The following is a 21,375-nucleotide window of genomic DNA, read 5'->3' as shown; positions in this document are numbered from 1 at the left end:
ATGACTTTATTGATTCATATTACCAATTAGCTAAAGCCTCTAGGTGAAAGAGAATGGGGCCTTCAAGTTTGTTGAAACAATAGTGTACAAGCAAAACAATCAAGGGATGAAGTTGTCATCTCTCTGATCCCAGAGTCAGCCTTCGTATCATTTCTGGTGGGTCAACCAGATGATTTCCATCTCCTGGCACGAGGCACCTACAATCACCTCTGAAGTATTCTTGCTAAAAATTGCTCAACCCAAACCCGATCAAGTTTCTAGATCTAATTATCTGGTTACAGGAAATACAGGGCCAGAGAAATTAGCCAAATGACCTCACAGAGAACTCATCAGACAAATGCAGAAGATGGGCCATTCTATAGGACAAAGGACTCACTCTCCCGAGTATGTTGAGATGGAAGTGACAGAACAACCAGCCACGTGTGATCTTGGAGTGGATTCTGGTTTGGACAAACTAGCTGTTAAAGGTATTTCTGGAAGTAATTGGGGGAATTAAAATATGGACTGTCTATTAAATGTTATTAAGGAACTTTAATTAATTTTCTTTGTGTAGTCTTATTATTTTGGCTATGTTTGGAAATGTTCCCTTTTTAAAAAATTTATATTGCTATCATCGCTAATGAGTTTGAGAGTATCTTTTTTTAAATTGAAGCATAATTAACATAGAGGTGTTACATTAGTTTCAGGTGTTCAATATAGTGGTTCAACAATTCTATACATAACTCAGTGCTCATCACAATAAGTGTATCTTAACCCCCTTCACCTATTTCATCCATCCTCCCACCCACCTGCCTTCCTGCAACCACCAGTTTGTTCTCTGTATTTGAGAGACTGTTTTTTTGTTTATCTCTTTGTTCTTTGTTCATTTGTTTTGTTTTTAAATTCCACATATGAGTGAAACCAAATGTTCCTTTTTTTTCTTTTTAGATTTTAAGTAGGTTCCATACTCAGTGTGGGGCTAGAATTCACAACCCTGAGATTAAGAGTCACACTTCACTGCCTGAGCCAGCCAGATACCCCCCTCAAATGTTCCCTTTTTAAAAGAGAATATACAGGGAAAGGGAGGAAAAACTGAATTGGAAGAAATCAGAGAAGGAGACAAACCATGAGAGACTCTGGATTTTGGGAAACAAACAGGGCTATGGAAGGGGGCAGTGGGTGGATGGGGTAAATAGGTGATTAAGGAGCGCACGTGTTGTGATGAACACTGGGTGTTATAATGCAACTAATGAACCGTTGGAGACTACATCAAAAACTAATGATGTACTATATGCTGGCTAATTGAACATAATAATAAAAAATAAGAAAATAAAATAAGAGACACAGACTAAGATATTATATAATATTACAATACTATAAAATATTTAAGAGTAGACTATTATAATGCCTATAATTTATTTCTTCTTTACATTGAAGTATTTGCAAGTGAATAAAAATACCATTGATCACAGACTGGTTACACTGAGACTTTTTCCTCCTACTTAGTGCCACATAAGTACACTCACAAGTATCTCAAACTAAGATATCCTGAAGGACATGGGTTGGAGATTGGGTGAAGGACACTGTTCAGTGCAAGGAGCTAGCTAGCCCTGGGAAAGTATGGAGATGACCTTCATCAATCCCAGTGGAGGGGAGGAGGACCATCCATGCCAGGGTGGGTCACATCAGCATTGAGAGGGCAACAGGGTTACCCAAAAATGAGGGCTTCACCTTTGCCAAGGACCAGGTTCTTCCCAAAACCTTCTAGTTGACTCACCTCCCACTCAGTTGCTTTCTCGGGTTTTAACCGAATTTCATACTGGAGTGTAAGCCAACCAGATCTAACATCAACCAGGGTGGGTGGGTACCATTTCATCCAGAGGTATGTTTTTTTGTCTTCTGGCTGTTTTAATTCCAAAGTCAGGTTCACAGGAGGGTCTGGTTCAACTGTAGACAGGAAAGAAACTCCATATTTAATAAAAGTGGTTATCTGAACACAGAATGACATGTCTTAGAGGGACTCTCTCTACTGTTTCACTCCACTGTGGTTATGAGACTCTTGGCATTTGGTATCAGGTGCTGGTCAGCAGAACTGGGGTTAGGTTGAGGCAAGCACAATGCAAAATTTAAGAAGGCACACATGACCAACAAGGACAGGAAAGAGGCTCAAAAGTCATTGAGAAACGAAAGTCAAAACCACAATGAGATACCATCTCATAGCCTCGTTAGGATGGCTAGAATTCAAAAAGTGAAAAATACTAAGTGTTGGTGGGAACACTGGAGAAAGTGGAATCCTCATACATTGCTGATGGGAATGTAAAGTGGTACATCCACTGTAGAAAAAAGTCTGAATATTCCTTAGAAAGTTAAATGTGCTATTACCATGTCACCCATCAATTTCACTCTTATGTCTCTACCCAAAAGAACTGAAAGCAGGTGTTCAAACAAAAACTTGTACCTGATTGCTCATAGTACACTATTCATAGTAGCCAAGAGGTGGAAACAACCCAAATGTCCACCAATGGATGAATGGATAAATAATATCCATATCGTGGGACATGATTCAATCATTGGAGGGAAGGAAGTACTGATACATGCTAGAACATAGATGAATCTTGAGAACATCATGCGAAGTGAAAGAAGCCAGACACAAAAGGCCACATACTCTATGATTCCATATACTTGGAATATGCAGAATAGGCAAACCTTTAGAGACAGAAAGCAGGCTAGTGGTTGTTCTGGGGCTGGGATAAAGCAGGGATTCCAGAGTAACTGGTTAATCGGTGTGCAGTTACCATCTGGAGTGACGAACATGTTCTGGAACTAGAGAGTGAAGGGTGCATAACTGTGTGAATGAACTAACATCACCAGATCACACATCTTAAAATGGCTTAGATGGTGAATTTTATGTTATGTGTATTATGCCACACATACAAAAATAAGGAGGCACTTACTCTCAGGTTCCTGTAAGTACAACTGTGTGACTATCCCCTGAAGAATGCCTTGGGTACCAACTTGTCTTGCCCTAATCTCAGTCCTGCTGGTCAGTAGTATATTCTCGCTTCATTTATTACCTCCTCAAATAAGTCTCCATGCCAGGGGGGATGTGAGTGTGATTGTAGTGTATTGGTCATTATAACCTACAGTTGCCTAGAAAAGTGAACTTCAGAAAATCTGCCACTAATCCTAATGCTTATATGTCACTAAGTAAATACCTACGAAAAATCATTTTATATGTACTTACTAAACCAACCTGAGAAACACCTTTGATCAAAAACTATTGGTACAAAACCGCCAGCAAAAGGTTTAAGCTAAATCCTTTAGAGCAAAGTTTCTCAACCTTGGCACTATGCATTTTGGACCAGACACTTATCCATTGGCATGTTGGGGTGGGTGGGTGGGATGCTGTCCTGAGCTCTCTAGTGTGCCTTGTGGTGTTTCTGGCCCCTACCCATTAAATGTCAGCAATACCCCGAGCCTGCCCCCCGAGGCTGCAATCGTTGGAGAGGTTTCCTGTCATTGCTAAATATCCTGTGGGAGACAACATAGCCCCGAGTTGAGAATCACTGCTTTCAACCATCTTCGACATTGCTAAAAGTAATTCAACAGCAGTAGCAACAAAAACAATAATGAAATCTATTTCTGAGAGATTATCTGCCAATATTGTCATTCTGAGCATTCTGGGTTATCCCTGGCTGATCGAGAAGGTACTGTGGTTAATAATAATTTAAAAAGTAATCTCAAGCTGGCACCACACCCAGCTCAGAGCCTGACATGGAGCTCGATCTCACAACCCTGAGATCACGACCTAGCTGAAATCAAGAGTCAACTTGATTGAAATCAAATTCTACTGACTGAGCCACCCTGGCACCCAGCATTGATTATTAAATGAATTCTATGGCTTGTCACCAACACTGTGTGCTGTAGGGTCAAATGAGAGTTCCATAAAATCTCCGATTTTTGGGGAAATAGGGCCCAGCACTTTTTCACCAGAGAAGTTGTTTCCCAAAGCTCATGTGAAATTGGTGCCCTCATCAATTTCACTTTTTAAATGCACTACTCTTTAGTGATTCTGTTTTTGTGCATGCATGTGTGCATGTGTGTATGTGTGCGTGACTACTTTCATTGTAGCAATAGCTCCTTCCAGAACTTCTTTTGCCTTTGCTGTTTTGCCCTCCTATGTTAAATCCATAAGTGAGAGCCTGAGACAAAGGAATTACTTGGCGTTTAGCATTTTAAAGACTTTGAATCTCAAGTAATTTATATGACCAGAATTTATTTTATTCCTACTTGCCACTGGAGTTGCCTTTCTGAGTTTCTTAAACTAAGCTCAAATTCAGTTTCCACCCCCAGGCTCATTCCAGTGATTTGCTGCAAGAGAAAATATTCAAGTGTGTACTGGTTGGTGTTGGAAGCTTTTCCAGTTTTTAAGGATAAACCACTGATAACATGCCATTGGGATGATATGCAAGTGAACACTTGAGAATCCTAATCTGATTTTCCTTACTGAGTGGTGTTAGGTAAATCCGGAAGACTTGGATAACCATGAACCTAATTAGCTACTCCCTAGATTATGATGCAAGAAGACGGCTGAACCCTGGCCTGGCCAAACCATCTCTTGTCCTAAGATTCCCTTTGTCAGCCCTTTCACACTGTCCAGGTCACAGCGGAGATGCCTAATCACCCTGCAGCTCACGGTTGATCGTGCAAAGCCATAAGCAGTGCTTGGGTTGACTTTGTTTTGCTTTGCTAATGACGTGTCCAAAATTGTACTTGCAATGTTGGCCTTTAGACTGCTGTTCAAGTAGTAGTATTTACTCTCCAAATTATTTTTAAAATAATAGCTCCAGTTACTAAGAAGCACCTGTATACTGAAGACTGAATTTGGGGCAAATGGGTTGGTACAATCCCTGGGGGTGCAGAAGCAAATGAACGCCTTCTAGGAGCTCTACTCCCTGCAGGAGCTCTGTGTTTATTGGGGAGAGAGAAAGTCAGGGAGAAGGGGACATTGGTTGTGGGAGGAGGGCTGGAGGGAAGGAGTGATAAGGGACGCATAAATAGAACATTCCTCTGGATGCAAGAGGATGAGAAGAAGGCTCAAGGGAAGGCACAGAAACATAAGGATCCCAAGTCCCAGTCCTACTCCCATGAATGACTTGATAAAAATGGGTTTGAAAAACCAGTTGAGAAAGATATTGAAAATTTTCTTCTTTCTTTCTTTTCTCCAAAAGCCAAGAAGACTCAAGCTGAGTCCCATCACTGGTAAATCCATAAGGGGTAACCCATTCCTTACCCATCATCGCCTTTCGCCTTACCTATGTAAGTCACGTCCACATAACGTGGATCCGAGGAACTGCTTCCCATCTGGTTTGTGGCATTTATTGTGATGATGTACATCGTCCATATGGAGGTGTGCTTCTTGTTGAAGTAACAGGAATTGGGGCCACTGGTTATGTAGTCTGGACATTCATGTGTGGTTGTTTCTCTGCAATGAGTAGTGCATTAGTAGCAAATAAGGAAGCGGCCAACAGAGTTTAGTCTCTTTCTGAGTAGATCAGTAACACTGGCTTTTGGGGATCAGACATTTGAAATGCAAGAACCAGAGCTGAGGAACAGCTCCCCAGACGTCCGTGTCCTGCCCATGTCAGCTGGGGGTGAGACAGGGGAGAGGGTGCTGGAGATGGTAGAAGGGTTATGTTAGATCCTCAACGACTCTGCTGCTCATTGACACCTCCCTTCCATAGGTTTTTGCGGACTTCGTGCTGTATGCCCCCTGCCAAAAAGTGCTTGAGCTCTCAATGGCCAAGGCCCTGCCCTGCCCAGGGAATGGCCACTGGTCATGTCAGGACATGTGACCCTCCCCTGTACATACACCGGGGGGCCGTGAACAATGTGGCATTTACCGCACACATGTGTTGAATTACATTTCACTTAAAGAGGATGAAAGAGGGTAAACATTGCTGTCAGTCTATTTCAGATGGCCTCAAGTCAACAACAGAGTAACATGACTAAGAAAGGGGCCGTTTCAGGACCAGGAGGCCTCCTTAGGCTGCCCTCATGTAGACATCAGGGCCTCAATGCAAGACACAGCATGAGGTGTGAAGGCTTACTTTGGCTTGGTTGCCAGATACCCCTCTGTGTCCCACAAGGGACGACAGCGTTGCATACAACAAAGTGCTATCTTTGGGATGTGGGCCAGCTGTTGTAACAGGTAAGTGTTTTCTTCTCTGGGGAAGGATACAGCCCTCCTGGGCTTTCCAGGACGGTTTCATTGTGAGTAAAGCAAAATCCCGCCCAGAGATGCCCTTGTTTAGCCCTCGACGCCACCCGAGGTCCACATATGTCCTCTGGAAGATCAGAGATCCTGGCTCAGCAAATGCTGAGGAAAAATCCTTATCTCCCTTCGTTTATAGTGCTCTTTACTTTCTCGGTCACGGAACAAGTTTGAAAACCTAATGTACCGTGGTGGTTACGGATTACAAGATAATCCTCCGAAATTGCGAAAGTAAAAAACGGCCCAAGATTTACATCTAAAAATGACAAGCCTTTAGGAAAGATCCATATGTGACCTTGGGCTACAACCTAAGCTTGGCACAGACACTAGGAATAATGCTGGGTTGTATTGTTGGGGTGTTGGATGACCTTATACTCATGGAGAGAGCTCCTCAAGGACATTAACCAGAGACTGTAGACACAGGCAGTGGAGTTCTTTTCCCGGGTGGTAGGAGCCTTACTCGTGCCAATCCAGGGAAGTGTGGTAACTCTAACTTTGGGCCCCCAGATTGAGAGGAGTCATGTGGGGGTTGATAGGAGAGAAGAAAACTTCTTACCCTTCCTTGTGGTACGTCAGGGTGTAATTAGTGGGAAGTCCTCCATCTTCCCCGGGTTTCCACCAGCAGGTGAATGTTTCCTTTTCAGGAGAACGACATTTAGAGATCACAGGTTTTCCAGGAGGTGATTGTCCTAAAAGGAGCCAGAAGTCATTTGAGAATAAGGTGCATTCAACTGATCCTCCTACTGGTGACAGAAGCAGAGTGATGGGACCAATCAGTGATGAAGTGATGAAGTTTGGGGTGAGGGGGCGTAGGGGTGGGGGGCTCAGAAATACCAGCAGCATTCCTCTGTGGGCTGCCCTGATGTTGGCAGGACTGAGAGAGAAAGAGAGAGAGAGCGAGCGAGTTGCGTGTGTATGTGTATGCATTTATGTGTGTGCGTGTGTGTGTGTGTGTGTGTGTGTGTGTGTCCTGTGAGGCAGAGATGGCCACTAACCAGGACCGGTGACTAACTGTAAAATTCCAACAGGATGAATATCAAGGGTGGGCTGGATACGCGTAGACTGAAGGGTATGTGGCCTTTCGATGATCCCAGAGTCTATGCAGTTGACGTCTTCCCGTAGTAGAAGGGTGACCATGAAAAGCATTCTGCCCCAGGTACAGGCATCCTGGGACACTTCGCTGACACATTGCTCTCTAGCACTTCTCCATCCGCTCACAAATCTCCATCCTTCTGCCATTCCCACACAATTAACTCAATCCGGGACCTTCTGTTTTCTTCTCTGCATTGCTGACACTCCTTTGGCTGCCCTCCCCTTCCCCCCACCCCAATCTTCTCCTTTCCTTCCTGTTTCCCTTCACTTTCCCTTGACTCCATTTGGCTTTGATCTCTGACCCAGTCTCACCATCTGTCTCGTCTATCTCCTCATTCCCCTGCCCCCATTTCTGATTCTCATTTTTTAGTCCCTTTTGTCTTGTACTTCCCTCTTCCCTTTTGGGTCTTTTTGTGGTGAGGCGGCAAAGGCTTCCTTGCAGTTCTATGACTCTTTATGGGGTGGGAGGCATGGTAGGAGGTGGCGGAGTGACTCGCTGCTCTCCTGGTTACCAGCTACCATTATTATCCAAGAGCCATATCTGACCCCAGTTGGAAGCTAGAAGGTGATGTAGAAAATACAATGTCAAGAGGATGGGGTTTTTCAGTTGCTTAATCCCCAAAGCTCTTGGTCAGCTGCCTTGACCTCCTTCCTTGTCTGTCAGGTCCAAAGAGGAAGAGGGTGGCCTTGGGCCTTTGCCTTGTGCCTCCCACTAGGCAGCAGCCCCATTGGGCCCATCCACATAACTGACACCAGGCGATCTTCTTCTTGGTCGAGTTGCCTGACTGTTCAGTTCCAGAAAATCAGCAGCAGAGAGGAGAGCTTTTTTTTTTTTTTTTAAAAAGATTTTTTATTTATTTATTTGACAGAGAGAGATCACAAGTACACAAGTAGGCAGAGAGAGGGAGAGGGGAGCAGGCTCCCTGTTGAGCAGAGAGTGCGATGCAGGACTTGATCCCAGGTCCCTGAGATCATGACCTGAGCTGAAGGCAGCGGCTTAACCCACTGAGCCACCCAGGCGCCCAGAGAGGAGAGCTTTTGAAAGGTGTCAGTATCAGCAATTCAGAGCAGGGGTTTTTCTCCATTTTCTCTTATACTTGTCTCCCTTGTCCCCGACCACTGGCTCCTAGGCCACAAGTTCTCTCTGAGCGCCAGATCAGAAAGATCAAGTCTGGAGGAGAACATGCATGGGAAGAGGGGACCCCAGGCAAAACCGGCCAGAAAGAAGAAGTTCACGGAATGATAAGACACAGTGCACAGGCTGGGGCTGAGGACAGCAGGCCGATCTTGTCAGTGGGAGCTAAGCTACCTACCCTCTAGCTCCCAGCTACTCTGAAAATCATCAGAGGATTATAGGAAATCTTAAAACTCCATGCCAGCCAGCCTGGGGTTAGGTCGGCCAAAACCTGTAACATTGTTTATGCTCCAGGGAAAATTTCTTTAGGATAATCTCATAGGTTGAAGTGATTTGTTTGTTGTGTGTGTGGGTTTTTGTTTGTTTGTTTGTTTGTTTGTTTTGTGGCTGGGGATGAGCATGTGGGGCAGAAAATTTTTTTTTCTTTTTTTAAAAACCCCAAATCCTATGGCTCAATAATGAGCATCCGCAGAAGCCAATTAAGGCAACTGTTGATTATTTGAGTACTTCAAGTTTCCCTATGGATTATGCTGATCTCTGCTGTCCTTTTTCTCTCTCTGGAAGCTTATCTCTTTCACATTTCACTGGTTATTCATAGTACCTCCAGGACATTCAGGAGAGGAGAGCATAGTTGTGAAATTACAATTAGTCAAATGTTCCTTTCACTCACTTTAGCAGGGATAGTGAAAATGAATGGACTGTCTCGCTATTCTTATAAAACGCACACAGACAGAAGGACAACCACCTAGATACCGTACCCACAGGTACATATGTATGTCCACATTAGAGCCCACCTCACAAACACACAGACAGCCCCCTGCCCCCACATATATGCAACTGCATACTAGGAAGCCCACTTGGAAAATACATGGAAATATACTGGTACACAGGGATACACTCACAGATGGATACCCACACTGGTATACACAGAGAAGCATTTGCAATCAGATACACATGGAAAAGTTAGTACACATATATTATATACAATTATATACAAAAGTACCCCCACCCAAAAATACACAGAAGTGGGCGCACAGAAATGTACATACTCCAGCATGCACGCTCTAGTTGTGAACTTCGTCTCTCCCATTAGCACAGACAATAGAGTTAGCTATATGTTTCCCATCATAAAACAGTGATCCGTTTTATCTCTTTACTGTTCTTCAAAGATTTTCCACATTCATCACTTCATCGGAGGTAGAGGGAACATTTTTGTCCTCACTTTGAAAATGTGGAAACCCAGAGAGATTAGGTGATTGGCTCAAGGTCACATAGCCAGTAGTAGCTGACAGAAGCTGGACCCAGAGTCTGGTCTTGTCATTCATACAAGCTGCTTCCCTGAACTCCCAGAGTGAGGATAGAAGGCAGAGCACAGACACACGCTTTTGCATTCATTGCCTTCAATCTTTTGCATTAATTTCTGCATTGATTTTAATGCCAAAAAATTGCAAATAATTTAACAGCAGCAAGTGACATTTTCATTGCTTGTAACTGCAGGGCTAGCTGGATTCCCCATCCTCTCGAAAAACACCCCAGGGAATTAGAGAGAGCAGGACAGTTCCTTACTTACCATTCAGAAGACCGGTGTTGAGAAAAAGTAGCAAAATGGAAACAACGGTGGATGCCACACTTTCCTTCATTTTGGCTCCTTTCTCTTTCTACAGGAAATGTATCAGACGTTCGCTGAAAGAGAAGGCACCAGGCAACTTTTGTAAAGCAACAGGCTGGCCAGTCACATGCACTACTTTACTCTGGGTGTTTGCAACTGATCCTTGCTCCTTGCTTAATGTGAATGACAAAACAGGAGGAAAGGAATGTAGGAAAATGTAACATGGTTGAATGGCTTGGCTCAGACGCACCCGTGTACACATGCTAGGAAAAATTCTACCACCAGAGGTCATCAGATGACAATGTTCAAGGGCAGCCGCGGGGCCGCCGCGGGGCAGCTGCTCCTGCACGCAGACCCCCAAGAAAAATTGTCCTCTTTCCACCCTTTGGTCACTTAACGATATATCACCCATTTTATGCGACACAGATTGCATGCCCTACAAGAGAACCATTCTAGGAGGGCTTTGATCCAACAGCCCAAAATAAGTCCGCACACTCAGTAAGTAGCCTCAGTATGAATTCAACCTGGTCTTATGGATGCCAAGTGTGGGGGGGGGGAAGGGCTGTGTTTCTCTGAAAACGTAGGCTGAGCAAGAAATTTGCTGGGCTATGGGCATAACTGTCAACCACACAGTGAACTCCAGTGAACCTCCATGTGCTTTCTTTCTCCTTTTTCAACCAATGACAAACCCCAGTAATAATTCAAGTCCCTGGTTTTGGAGCATTAAGTAAATTTTCAACCTGCGGGGGTTGAGAGTTTTGAACAATTTATTACTAATACTATTATTTTTACCCTTGGAACCAAATTCAAAGCCTCTAAGTATCCTTTTGAGAAGAAAACATTTTTAAAAGACATTTGAAAAAGGCTCATTAGTCTTGTTGGACTCCAAAAAACTCTCAGAAAACAACAGATTTGATGAACTAAGTGTAAATTCTTGGAAACACATGGCATATATTTTCTTGTAAATCTTATGATTTTTATAACTCAAGGGAAGACCATGCAGAGGCAAGGCTGCTCTTCTTGAGACATCTGAAATGGTTGGGTGTTGTTTGCTGAGCCCTGAAGAGACCAGCCTTCACCCATCTCTCTTGGCCACAGCTGGTTCCCCATGTCCCAGGTGGACAGTTTCGAGAAGGCCTTCTCTACCTGCTACCACCCCTTCTGAGACCTACTTGGAAATAGAAATCTTAGTGACAACAGAGATTTGGGGCAACTCGACACCATCAAGTCCTCTCTTCTACTGGGCTCCTGTGAGGAAGCCAGGTTGTTGTTCTCTGGGAACCTTCTAGTTGCTCTTCCAGGAATCCTTCCAAATGCCTCCTCCTCCCCAGGTCGCACTCTCTAAACTACCTGTGCCATCTAATTCCTTGGGTCATTCAATTTAAATCAAGTTGCTAAAGGATCACCAGGGGTGTAATCATGCCTATGGTGTCTGGAGCACTTACTACAGGCCAGACGGTGCTAAGTGTCCTCATTGTTCGCTTCCATTCAGCCCTCACGATAGCCCCATGAGTGGCACAGACTGTTACCTCCCCTTTGAAGAGGTGAGGATCTTGAAGCACAGAGAGGGTTAGTAAATTGTCAGTCCCAGGCCAATGAGAGAGAGAAATGCAGTGAATCCGAGAACATCTGAGAATAATCTTGATTTGCAGACTGTGATGGACAGTGCAATGATCCCTCCTCCTGGGAGGGGGTGGAGAATGGTGACAACAGCAATGGATCCAGACCTGAGGGAACAGCACGCCAGGCCTTGAGCAGGCATGGAGTCAGGAGAGCTGGAGCTCAGAGAATTCACCTCAGCTGCCAGTCCTGGGGCTGAGTCTGGGGCTGAGAGTCTGGGGCTCTCAGAAACTTTGCTCCCACAAATATGACTTCATTGGATCTATATAGCTCTGGAAGACTTCTTTGTCTTGGAGATCTGATGACCTCATCCTGGCTTAGGGATGGGATTTGGCCCCGTGGCTAAAGAAGTTCTAGAATATCCTTTTATTGAGACTTCTCTGCTCTTTTGGGCATTGCCTCAAAATGCTTGAGATCAACATGCTGTAAATCACAATTTTTAGGCAAGGTCAGATGCTGTCTGGACAGCTCTACCAAATCAGGGCCGCATGTGTTTTGCAAAAGAAATGGCTAGATGGGGAGAGCAGGGTGGGGGCGGGAAAAGCAGGCATTACCGTTGCTCATGCTTTTGTGTGCGCTGGCCCAGGCTCAAAGAAACTCTCTTAAACAGAGTTTTCCTATAAGAATGCTTTTAGGAAGTATTTTATGGGCTAAAAAACCAAAACAAAGCAAAACAAAAACAAAACCCCATTTCCCCAGGGGATTTCCTGCACTGTCTTGGAATCTAGTTAATAACCACCATGCACTTTCTGGTGTCTTGAAATCCCCATTCCAGGGAATTAGATCTAGAGGTGGTGTTCCTGTGTTTCAGCAGTGATTTCTCAACTCATGCTGTGTCTTAGCCCCCAGCAGGTCAAACGCAGTGGGCTAAGTAAACCTTCACGGAGAAACGTGATCGTGACTGCTAACTCCAGAGGGAGCTATGCTGGATGTTAACCTGGGTCACGGCACCGCGCTTTCTTCCAGAACCAAGCATACCACCTGCTTGTCCACTGACCAATGTTTAGGGCTGGTGGATACCAGGCTAGGGATAAATTTGTGTTTTGTTTCTTTAAGCCTCCCCCTGGCTACCCAGCCCCCACTGCAAGTGAGATCTTGATCAAAGCCTCCTTGCCCACAGCCTGCTTTCAGTGATGGTTATGGGGGAAAATTGCTCCAAATATTTGGACTTCAATTAGGAAAAAGTCAGCGCCATACCTCAGTTCAGGACAATTATCTTGGCTTCAGTCCTCACTAGCTCCTTGTGGTTTAAACATGCAAGATTCCGGACTGAAGAGCAGGTTTGTAGTAAGTCAGCATCTTGCCCGTGATCAGCTGCCTTGCTTCTGAATCCTCAGAGACCTCCCCACCCCCAACTTTGTGGTCCTCCCATTATCTTACTCAAATATACCTTCCCACAGTGCTATGTCCCACTGTGCTATGACCTCCATAAAATCCTCCTACTTCCCCATTTCACTCTGCATCAATGCTGATCCTGCCCAGGCCCTCTTTTCCGAAAGCTTCCCTTCATCACCCTCTTCCATTAAGCCAAGTCTCTTCTACAGAGTCCAGGAGTTGAAAAAGGGAAATTTATGCCTCACAGCTTGCTTTTCAAGGAAATAAGAGCTACTCTTCCTGGATGGAAAATCAGGGCCATGGTCCCACAGTGTGTGCTGATCCCACTACCCACAGAGGAAAGGGTCAACCATAGGAGGGGAGGCAGTGTGGCTCAGGAGAGTAAGAAGTAACAGATCTGAGCTCCCAACACACCAATCCCCACTGTCTACCCACTGGCAGACCCACTGTGTGCCCACCATCTGCATAGTCCGGCCCACTCAGGCCCAGATCAATTCTGAATGCCAGGGATCTCAGCTTTACCGTTTTGTGTGACTTGCTCCCCAAACCTGGTGATCCCCTAAGTGAGAGCAGTCCCCACCTTGGCCTGCCTCATCTGCCCCTATTGCTCCAATGTTCTAATCAGATCTTTGACCCAATTCTCTTGACTCTAGAAATGGACCTACTATGCTAGGCAGTGACTCTGAGGACCTACCTAGCAATGGCAAGCTCAATTTCTGATGGATAAGTAGGGCCCAAGTCAAGATTTGGATTTCTTCTTTCCCTCCCTCCCTTCCTTTTAAAGATTTACTTATTTATTTAAGAGAGAGAGATAGAGAGAGAGAGAAGAGGGAGAGCCAGAGGGAGAGAAACTTCAATCAGACTCCCTGCTGAGCGGGGAGCCTGATGAGGGGCTCAATCCCATAACCCACGAGATTGTGACTTGAGTTGAAACCAAGAGCTGACACTTAACTGACTGAGCCACCCAGGCGCCCCAAGATTTGGATTTCTTTCAAGACCATCACACATAAGATACGCACAAATTCTAAGTATTATGTTTAATGAATTACTACAAAGTGCATATGCCCATGTTATGACCAGGTCAACAAACAGAACACTAACAGTGTCCCCAACATCCCCCTGGCGTCTCCCCCTGATCTCTACCCTACCCAATAGAAACCATTCTTCTGATTTCTAACATCACAGATTACTCTTGCCTACTTTTGTACTTTATAGAAATGGAATCATACAGCATGCCTTTGTGAGCGCGTGTGTCTGGCTTCCTTAATCCCACACTGCTCTATGACTCATCTTTCTACATGCAGTTCTACGAACTTCATTTTCACTTCATCTCATTTATCTTGTTTCATATTATATTGAATGGAAGACCATTATCTATTCGTCCTACTCTTGATGGACATTTGAGTCATTTCCAGGTTTTGGCAAACTGTGGATTTTGATAAGACTGATCAAGACTCAGACGGCAGGACAGATACTGTGTGACTTCTATGTGGAACCTAAAATAGAAATCTATCTATTGCCAATCTATATCTATAAAACTAAGCTCATAGATATGATGGTTGTCAGAGGTGGACAGGTGGGGGGTAGGGAAAAAAGGGGTGAACTGTTTTTTTCTTATTTGTTTAAATAAAGTGAATAAAAGACATATGAAATTAAAAAAAATTTGATGAAGCTCCTAGTTTTAAGTGGATAAATTTACATTACTTGCCAAAAAAGGAAAGAAATTTATATGCTACAATTTTGCAGCATATAAATTTGTTGAAACAATAAAAAGAGTAATACATAAGAACAAATGACCTGATGAGTTTTGTTGTATAAAATGTGTTTCAAGGAAATTATTCTGAATGGAGACAAAAATACAAGACCTATTACAATTAGTGACCTTAAGTATTTACATTTTTCAATAAGAAAGAAATTAGAACAGAAAATATCACCCATTTGTTGTATTTTTCTGAGCTTACTTGATACATCATAAAGAGTATTTTCACAATTAAGAATGTTGAGTATTTTCACAATTAAAAATGTGGGTAAGAATCAATTGCAAATTTCAAAACTTCTGAATGAAGAAACTTTGAATAAGAATACAGGACATTGGTGGTGCCTGGGTGGCTCAGTGGGTTAAAACCTCTGCCTTCGGTTCAGGTCATGATCCCAGGGTCCTGGGATTGAGCCCCACATCGGGCTCTCTGCTCAGCAGGGACCCTGCTTCCCCCTCTCTCTCTGCCTGCCTCTCTGCTTACTTGTGATCTCTGTCTGTCAAATAAATAAATAAAATCTTAAAAAAAAAAAAGAATATAGGACATTATAAAAAACAACAACAACAACAAAAACAACCAAAACGCAGATGGTGGGGAAGCCCCAACTCCTCAAATCTTCTTGCATTCCTCTGCAGCGTGAGTTTCCCAACATCAATGGTGAGGACACCGCCTGCCACATTTCCTGACTATGAACGCAAATCAAATTTCAAATGTCTTTCTTTTCTTAAACATGTAAAAAAGTCTTATTTCTTGTAAACAAATTTTACATGTATTCATTCCTGCTTTAAGCGTTTAGGAACTGTATTAGGTGCTTCCTTTGGGGTCTGCCTGTTTGGGGTTCTCTGGCCACCGGGTCTCCTTACCTGCTGTCCCAACCTGGTTAGATGGCCTGAGGCTAAAATAACAGGGAGAGAGAACCCCATAGATACCCTTTGATTTCCAGGAGTCTGGCTGGTCGTTCCAATACAGAATGCCAATATTCAGTCTGGAAAACCGAAGCCGTAATCTGCTCAGAGTGGGGAGAGCAGCAGAAGGCTGAGATTAAGGCTCAAGATTAAGAGCATTATATAAACTTTGCCCAAATGTTTATATATGGTCAGTGACTGCCTGTAGCATGAGTAAGTGAATCCGTGAAGCCGTCAAGGTGACAAAGAATCTAATAAGATGTGGAATGAAACTCTGCATGCGAGAGAAGAACTGGTCCTATGTTCGTCTTATCCAACACTAGACGTGGAGCCAGCTTAGTTTTCTGTCTTTGAGAGGTGAGGGAGGAGGTTTTAAGGAGAACGGGGCAGCTGCTCTTTGACACAGACAGGGAAAGCCGGGGGTATGGGGCTCCGGGAGAGGAGATGGAGGGGAGGGGAGGGGAGGCTCTAGCCCTCCCTGGGATGTTGGAAAACAGGCTCCTGCAACAACGACCTATTTCTGTGTCCTGCCTGGACAGCATTTTTACCCATTTGTCAGTGAACCTTCACCACAGGACCCTTGTGCATGTGACCATCCGTTATTACGACTTTTTATCACTGTAGTGATCAAGTGTACATTTTATTGCTTCTCCAAGAGTTCTCCATCTTATTCCCTACTGTGAGACATCCTTCGGTGGGAAACATCTGGCACTTTCCACAAGGGAACCACTTTTATATAAAATGACCACTCCACGAGAGCCGGCGGTGTGGTCTGAACACCACGGCTGTGTGGAAGTTACTAGAAACAATACAGAGGCTGATGTAAACTGTCCACCTCTGATTCCAGACACCTCTCTCCCTCCTCTCCCAGGACCCCCAGAGGGGACCCTGAGGGGGCACTTGGTGGAGACCGTGTTGGGAGACCGCCAGGATTCCCATTAGGACAACATAGGCAACTTCTTAAAAGTACCCATTCCTGTGACTTCTCCCTAGAGATTCTGCCTAATTGAGGGTTGGGGCCACCAGTATGCAGGCATTTTTAAGAGGCCTTCCAGAACATTCCAGTGTGAAGTGAAAGCAGGGAAGTACTAACTGCCATAGTGTCATCTGACACAGGTCACACCTCTGCTAAGAGGTTCTGTTTGACAGGAGAGGAAACTGGGGCTCAGAGAGGTAACGGGCTCTGTCTGCCATCACTCTGGGTAGAAGACAGAGCACAAATGGGAATCCAGTCTTTAGTCTCTGAGCCCTGTCTCAAATTAATAACAACACCAAAGAGCAAACAACAAACCTCTTGTCTACACGGAGAGTTACAGTTGGCAAAGCACTTTGCACTTTCTCACCATTACCACATTTTATTTTTACAATAATACCAGGCAGTGGGCAGGGAATTGTTACTCCTCCTACTCCTCCTACTGCTGTTACTACTGCGACATCATTGCTCCCATTTCCGAGATGAGAAAACTGAAGCTCAGAGGGGTAAGTGGTTTAAACCAACAACGTTATCTTAAAAGCCTCCAGTGTGCTCAAACATGTGCAGTGAGAAAACTGGCAAACTCTTACATAGGACATGCTACAGGCCTCCTCCTCACAACAAGTCTGAGATGCAAGCACTGGTGATAACATGCCCATTTTACAGATGAGGACACTCAGGCCCAGAAGGGCTCCATGAGTTGTCTAAGTGAGCACTGTATGGAAGGGGACGAGCTCAGCGGTTGGGCTCTGAGATCTGTATTGTTAACCACCGGGCCATGGCCCCCAGAGGCCCTTGGGGCTGTGGGTTCTGAGCTCCTTAAAGGGGCCTTCTACCTGATAAAGGGTTCCCTCAGCGCACTTCCCCTACACAGAGGTGGCTCTGGGGCTGGGTGCCGTGGGGACACAGGCATGGTCCGTCAATAGGAGTGGGTGTTCCTAGATCCCTGCTTCTAGGGTGCTCTAAGCACTACTGCGCATCCCAGATAGTATGGGTCAGAAGTTGTGGAGGGCAGAGCCTAGCAAGTGGCATTTAAAATTTTTTAAAAAAGTTTTATTAAAATGTCATTGGCATAAAACACTGTATAAGTTGAAGGTGAACATCATGTTGATTTGCTACATTTAAATATTGCGATAGGATTACCACCTTAGTGTTAACATCTCCATCACTTGCCATTGATGGGAACACATAAGATCTAGTCTCTTAGCCGTCCTGAAGTTGATCGTCATCTATAGTCACCGTGCTCTGCATTAGCTCTCTAGGACTTAGTTTTCTCCTGGCTGCGAGTTTGTAGTAGAAGGGGCATTTTTAAATGCTTTATGCTTTCAAAAATATTTTTCACTTGACTAGGGTTGCCACACAATGTTCCATTAGTTTCAGGTGGACACCATAGGGATTCAACCTCTCTCTCTGTGTCACCTATGCTCAGCACGAGGGTAGCTACCATGTGCCACCGTGCGCTGCTATGAGAACACCACTGACCAGATGCCCTATGTCGTGCCTTCTACGGAAGGGGCATTTCCAGTGAACACTTAGGTGGTTCTTGGGCAAAGAGGTGGGGAAGGAAGATGTGAAGGTGGAATTGGCTGCTTCTCCACCCCCTAGACCCAGACAGGGCGCTTCCCTGAGCAAACACCTGAGCAGGGGCACGCTCAGGGAACTTCCTGTGAGGCGGGCTCAGTGTTTCAGGAGCTGTGACATCAAGGGGACTCTCCGCAGGGTGTGCGGAGGCCGACTCCGACCAGGAGGCAATTGTTCATTTTCAGGAGTGCTGTGAGCCGGTGGCTTCCTGTTGGTAGCCTGAGATCAGGCACAGCAAGACTGTCTGTACCACAGGAACTGGCAAATGCGACAAATCAGGATTTCTTGTTTCTTCTCTTTTTCTCAGGGCAGTTGTGACATTTCCGGCAAACCCCTAACGAGGGTCCAGCTTCCAGGACTCCATGGTCTCCCACATAAGAGGAGGACATGGGAGTCAAACTTCATGCAAGTTTGCAGACACCGCCCTCTGACTGGGAGATACCCCGTGAGCCCAGACTAGTTCCCTTCCTCCGCTTCCTCTAGTGGAGACGGTTCCCCTTCTTCCTCATCCACACCCCTCTCCTGTGCTGACGTCAGAGGGCCCTCCTGGGCTTCTGCTTGGGCCCTGCCCATTGCTGGCTCTGTATGTTAATGCTTCAAAGTATTATTTTGTTCCTCCGGCTGACAACCGCATCTGAGATGGGGTGTACAGTCTGTTTAATCAGTTTTCTAAATATGGTACACAAACCAAAACAAACACAACAACCTAACCATAACCTAAAGAAATGGGAAAAAAAAAAAAAAAGACTCAGCCTACCTTGACTCTCCTAAGCATGCCTCCTACCTAGCCTGGGGCTTCTGTGATAGAATGATTTAGTTTAGCCTGAAGAGTGCCCTGATCTGGAAACCTCTACCCACAGGTTTCCATGACTGGAGCCCTTGGAGCCCTGTCTGTAGGCCCTGGGACAAATGTCCATTCAGTGAGAGAAGCCCAAAGGAAGTCTTGCATGGGTCCCGCCCAGAGCCCTGGTCCTGTAATTCTGCTGTCCACTGTGAAGACCCTAGCTCTCCCATGAGCTGGCCCAGCAGGTCCTGGATCTCTGCCCAATGCTCAGGCATCACAGCTCATCTGGCTGCCTGCCTCCTTCCCTCCCTCTCCTCCTCCTTCTCCACTCCCCTGCTCTTCTTGGGGGATGACTGGTTTGCAGGTTCTGGCTCCTCCTGATCTGACCCCTCTCATTCCTAGAGAGTCAGAGAGCAGGAAAGCAGATATTGTCTTCTCCTCTTGCATTCTTGGTATCAGCTGGGTTTAATCTCTGCACATCACCAAAGGCTTCACACCTTCTCATTTGCTCATTGCTCTGTAATTCTATTAGCTCTGCCTGTCATCTCTGGCTCACTCATGTCTGTCACCCATCTCTGGCGTGTAAGAAGACTGGATTATACTCCTCAAATATCTGTTCTCTCCCAGGCACAGGACTGCATTATCGTCATCCACTGTCATTGAACAGAATCCTACACCCTGTGGTATGAATGCACATCCCGTTTCAATGACTTTGGACTTGGCATGTGCAAAGCTTTGGCCAATGGGATGTGAGTGGTGGTGGTTGTTTTTGCTGTGTCCCAAAAGAAGCCTGAAATACAATGGAACAGTTTGGCTTAAGGCTTCTTGTGATTGTTCTCCACTTGGTCTCCAGATGTTCCAGATAAGGGCTGCTCACTTAGTCTGGATTCTTGAACAAGAACACAGGTGCAACCTAGATGAGCCCAGCAGAGGCCAGTCAAGCCTAGCAAGCCACTATCAACTTGCAGCTGCTGGGCTGTCCTTTTGCAGAGTGAGCTGTCCTACAGCACTGAGATAGCACTGTTTGTTGGCACTGAGATAGCACTGTTTGTTGGCACTGAGATAGCACTGTTTGTTACCTCCGTGAAACTAATACTGGACAGGAGAGTAGGAGGAGAACATGTTTTGCAAGACTCTTCAAACAAGATTATTTTCTCACAGAGGGATCTTTGTGGACGTTACGTGTGTGTGTGTGTGTGTGTGTGTGTGTGTGTAAATGTGTTATTCACCCATTCACAAAACGACTTCATTTTGCCATAAAAAATAAATCAATATGATATTGGTAACAACCTTGTCTATTATGTATACTTTCGATTTGTAGAAATCTGGCCTTAGGAAGTAAGACGAGAAGTTAAAATTAAAATAAAAAATAAATTATTGGCCCAGTGGCACTGCTTCCCTGGCTCCCAGCTTACTTGTCTCAGGAGGAAATGCAGAGCAGGAGTTCTAGAATTTTGGATGTGAAGGAACCAAAAGACTTGAAAGGATTGTGATCCAATCTCACTTTTCTATATGGGGCAACTAAGGTCTGGAAAAATGAAGTGCACTGGCCAAGTGCCTGATGGGAGAATTTTTAAAACATTAAGAGTGGGCTTTGTGCACATCTGATAAAGTTAACATGTCTAAGAAGAACTTCTCAAGAATGTGTCAAAAGCATTTTTCCTCCTTATTTCCTGCTTTTTCCTATCATCTTAGAATCCTGAGAGACCATTCACAGGAGGGGTAAAAACTTAGGTTGTCCATCAGAAATTTGGTTCTCCTTTTCTTTCTGGGCATAGATTTAAAAATCACGGGACTGACTCCCTTGTAATTAGATGGGATCAGGTGACTGGGTTGTGGTGTCTGAAAGTGAGCAAAAATGATATATTTCTAATATGGTCAGGTTGTTTGAAACTTTTCATACATTTTCTTGTTCATTCATTCATTCTCTCTCTCTCCTCTATTACTGGCCAGAGGAAGATGAACTTAAGGACTTGAGGGTCTTAAGAGCCAAGCATAGCCAAAAGATGGAAGGATCCTGTGTCCCCTGTTGATGCCTAATGAACTGTGACTTGGGTGACAAGTAAACCCTTGGTTATCAAGCTTCCAAGATATAGAGAGAGCTAACCAAGCTAGTTTTACTTAGCTTGGTTAACCCAGGGAGAGTGGGTGCAGCTTAGTTTAGATGGTAACTACTATATTTAACCAAGCAAAAGACCTGTGACTAAGTGGGAAATCTCTGACATGTGGCCTACTGCCACTGTTCCATCTTGAATACCATCATCAAACTCTCAGAGTAACCAGTCTTGCTTCCTCTACATTTTCTGCTCCCACATACTGTCACATTTACGC

At 44.8% G+C, this 21,375-nt stretch overlaps 1 protein-coding gene across 2 annotated transcripts in view; it reads right to left on the bottom strand.

Annotated features, from left to right (window-relative positions):
* The window catches only part of PRLR (prolactin receptor), a 157,389-nt gene that overhangs the window by 6,056 nt on the left and 129,958 nt on the right, over positions 1–21,375 (bottom strand). For both annotated transcript variants that reach the window (XM_080804212.1, XM_080804213.1), the window contains exons 3-6: positions 10,051–10,163; positions 6,810–6,942; positions 5,295–5,464; positions 1,757–1,926 (exon numbers count right to left, since the gene is read on the bottom strand). In XM_080804212.1, coding sequence (XP_080660338.1) covers positions 1,757–1,926; positions 5,295–5,464; positions 6,810–6,942; positions 10,051–10,120 — 543 coding nt within the window. In that variant the 5' untranslated portion in view covers positions 10,121–10,163. The remainder of the gene's footprint in view (positions 1–1,756; positions 1,927–5,294; positions 5,465–6,809; positions 6,943–10,050; positions 10,164–21,375) is intronic.

This window comes from Martes martes (assembly GCF_963455335.1).
Source record: "Martes martes genome assembly, chromosome: 5".
Classification (NCBI taxonomy): Eukaryota; Metazoa; Chordata; class Mammalia; order Carnivora; family Mustelidae; genus Martes; species Martes martes.
Note: the sequence above shows the minus strand (reverse complement) of the source record. Positions and strands in the feature narration are given on the sequence as shown.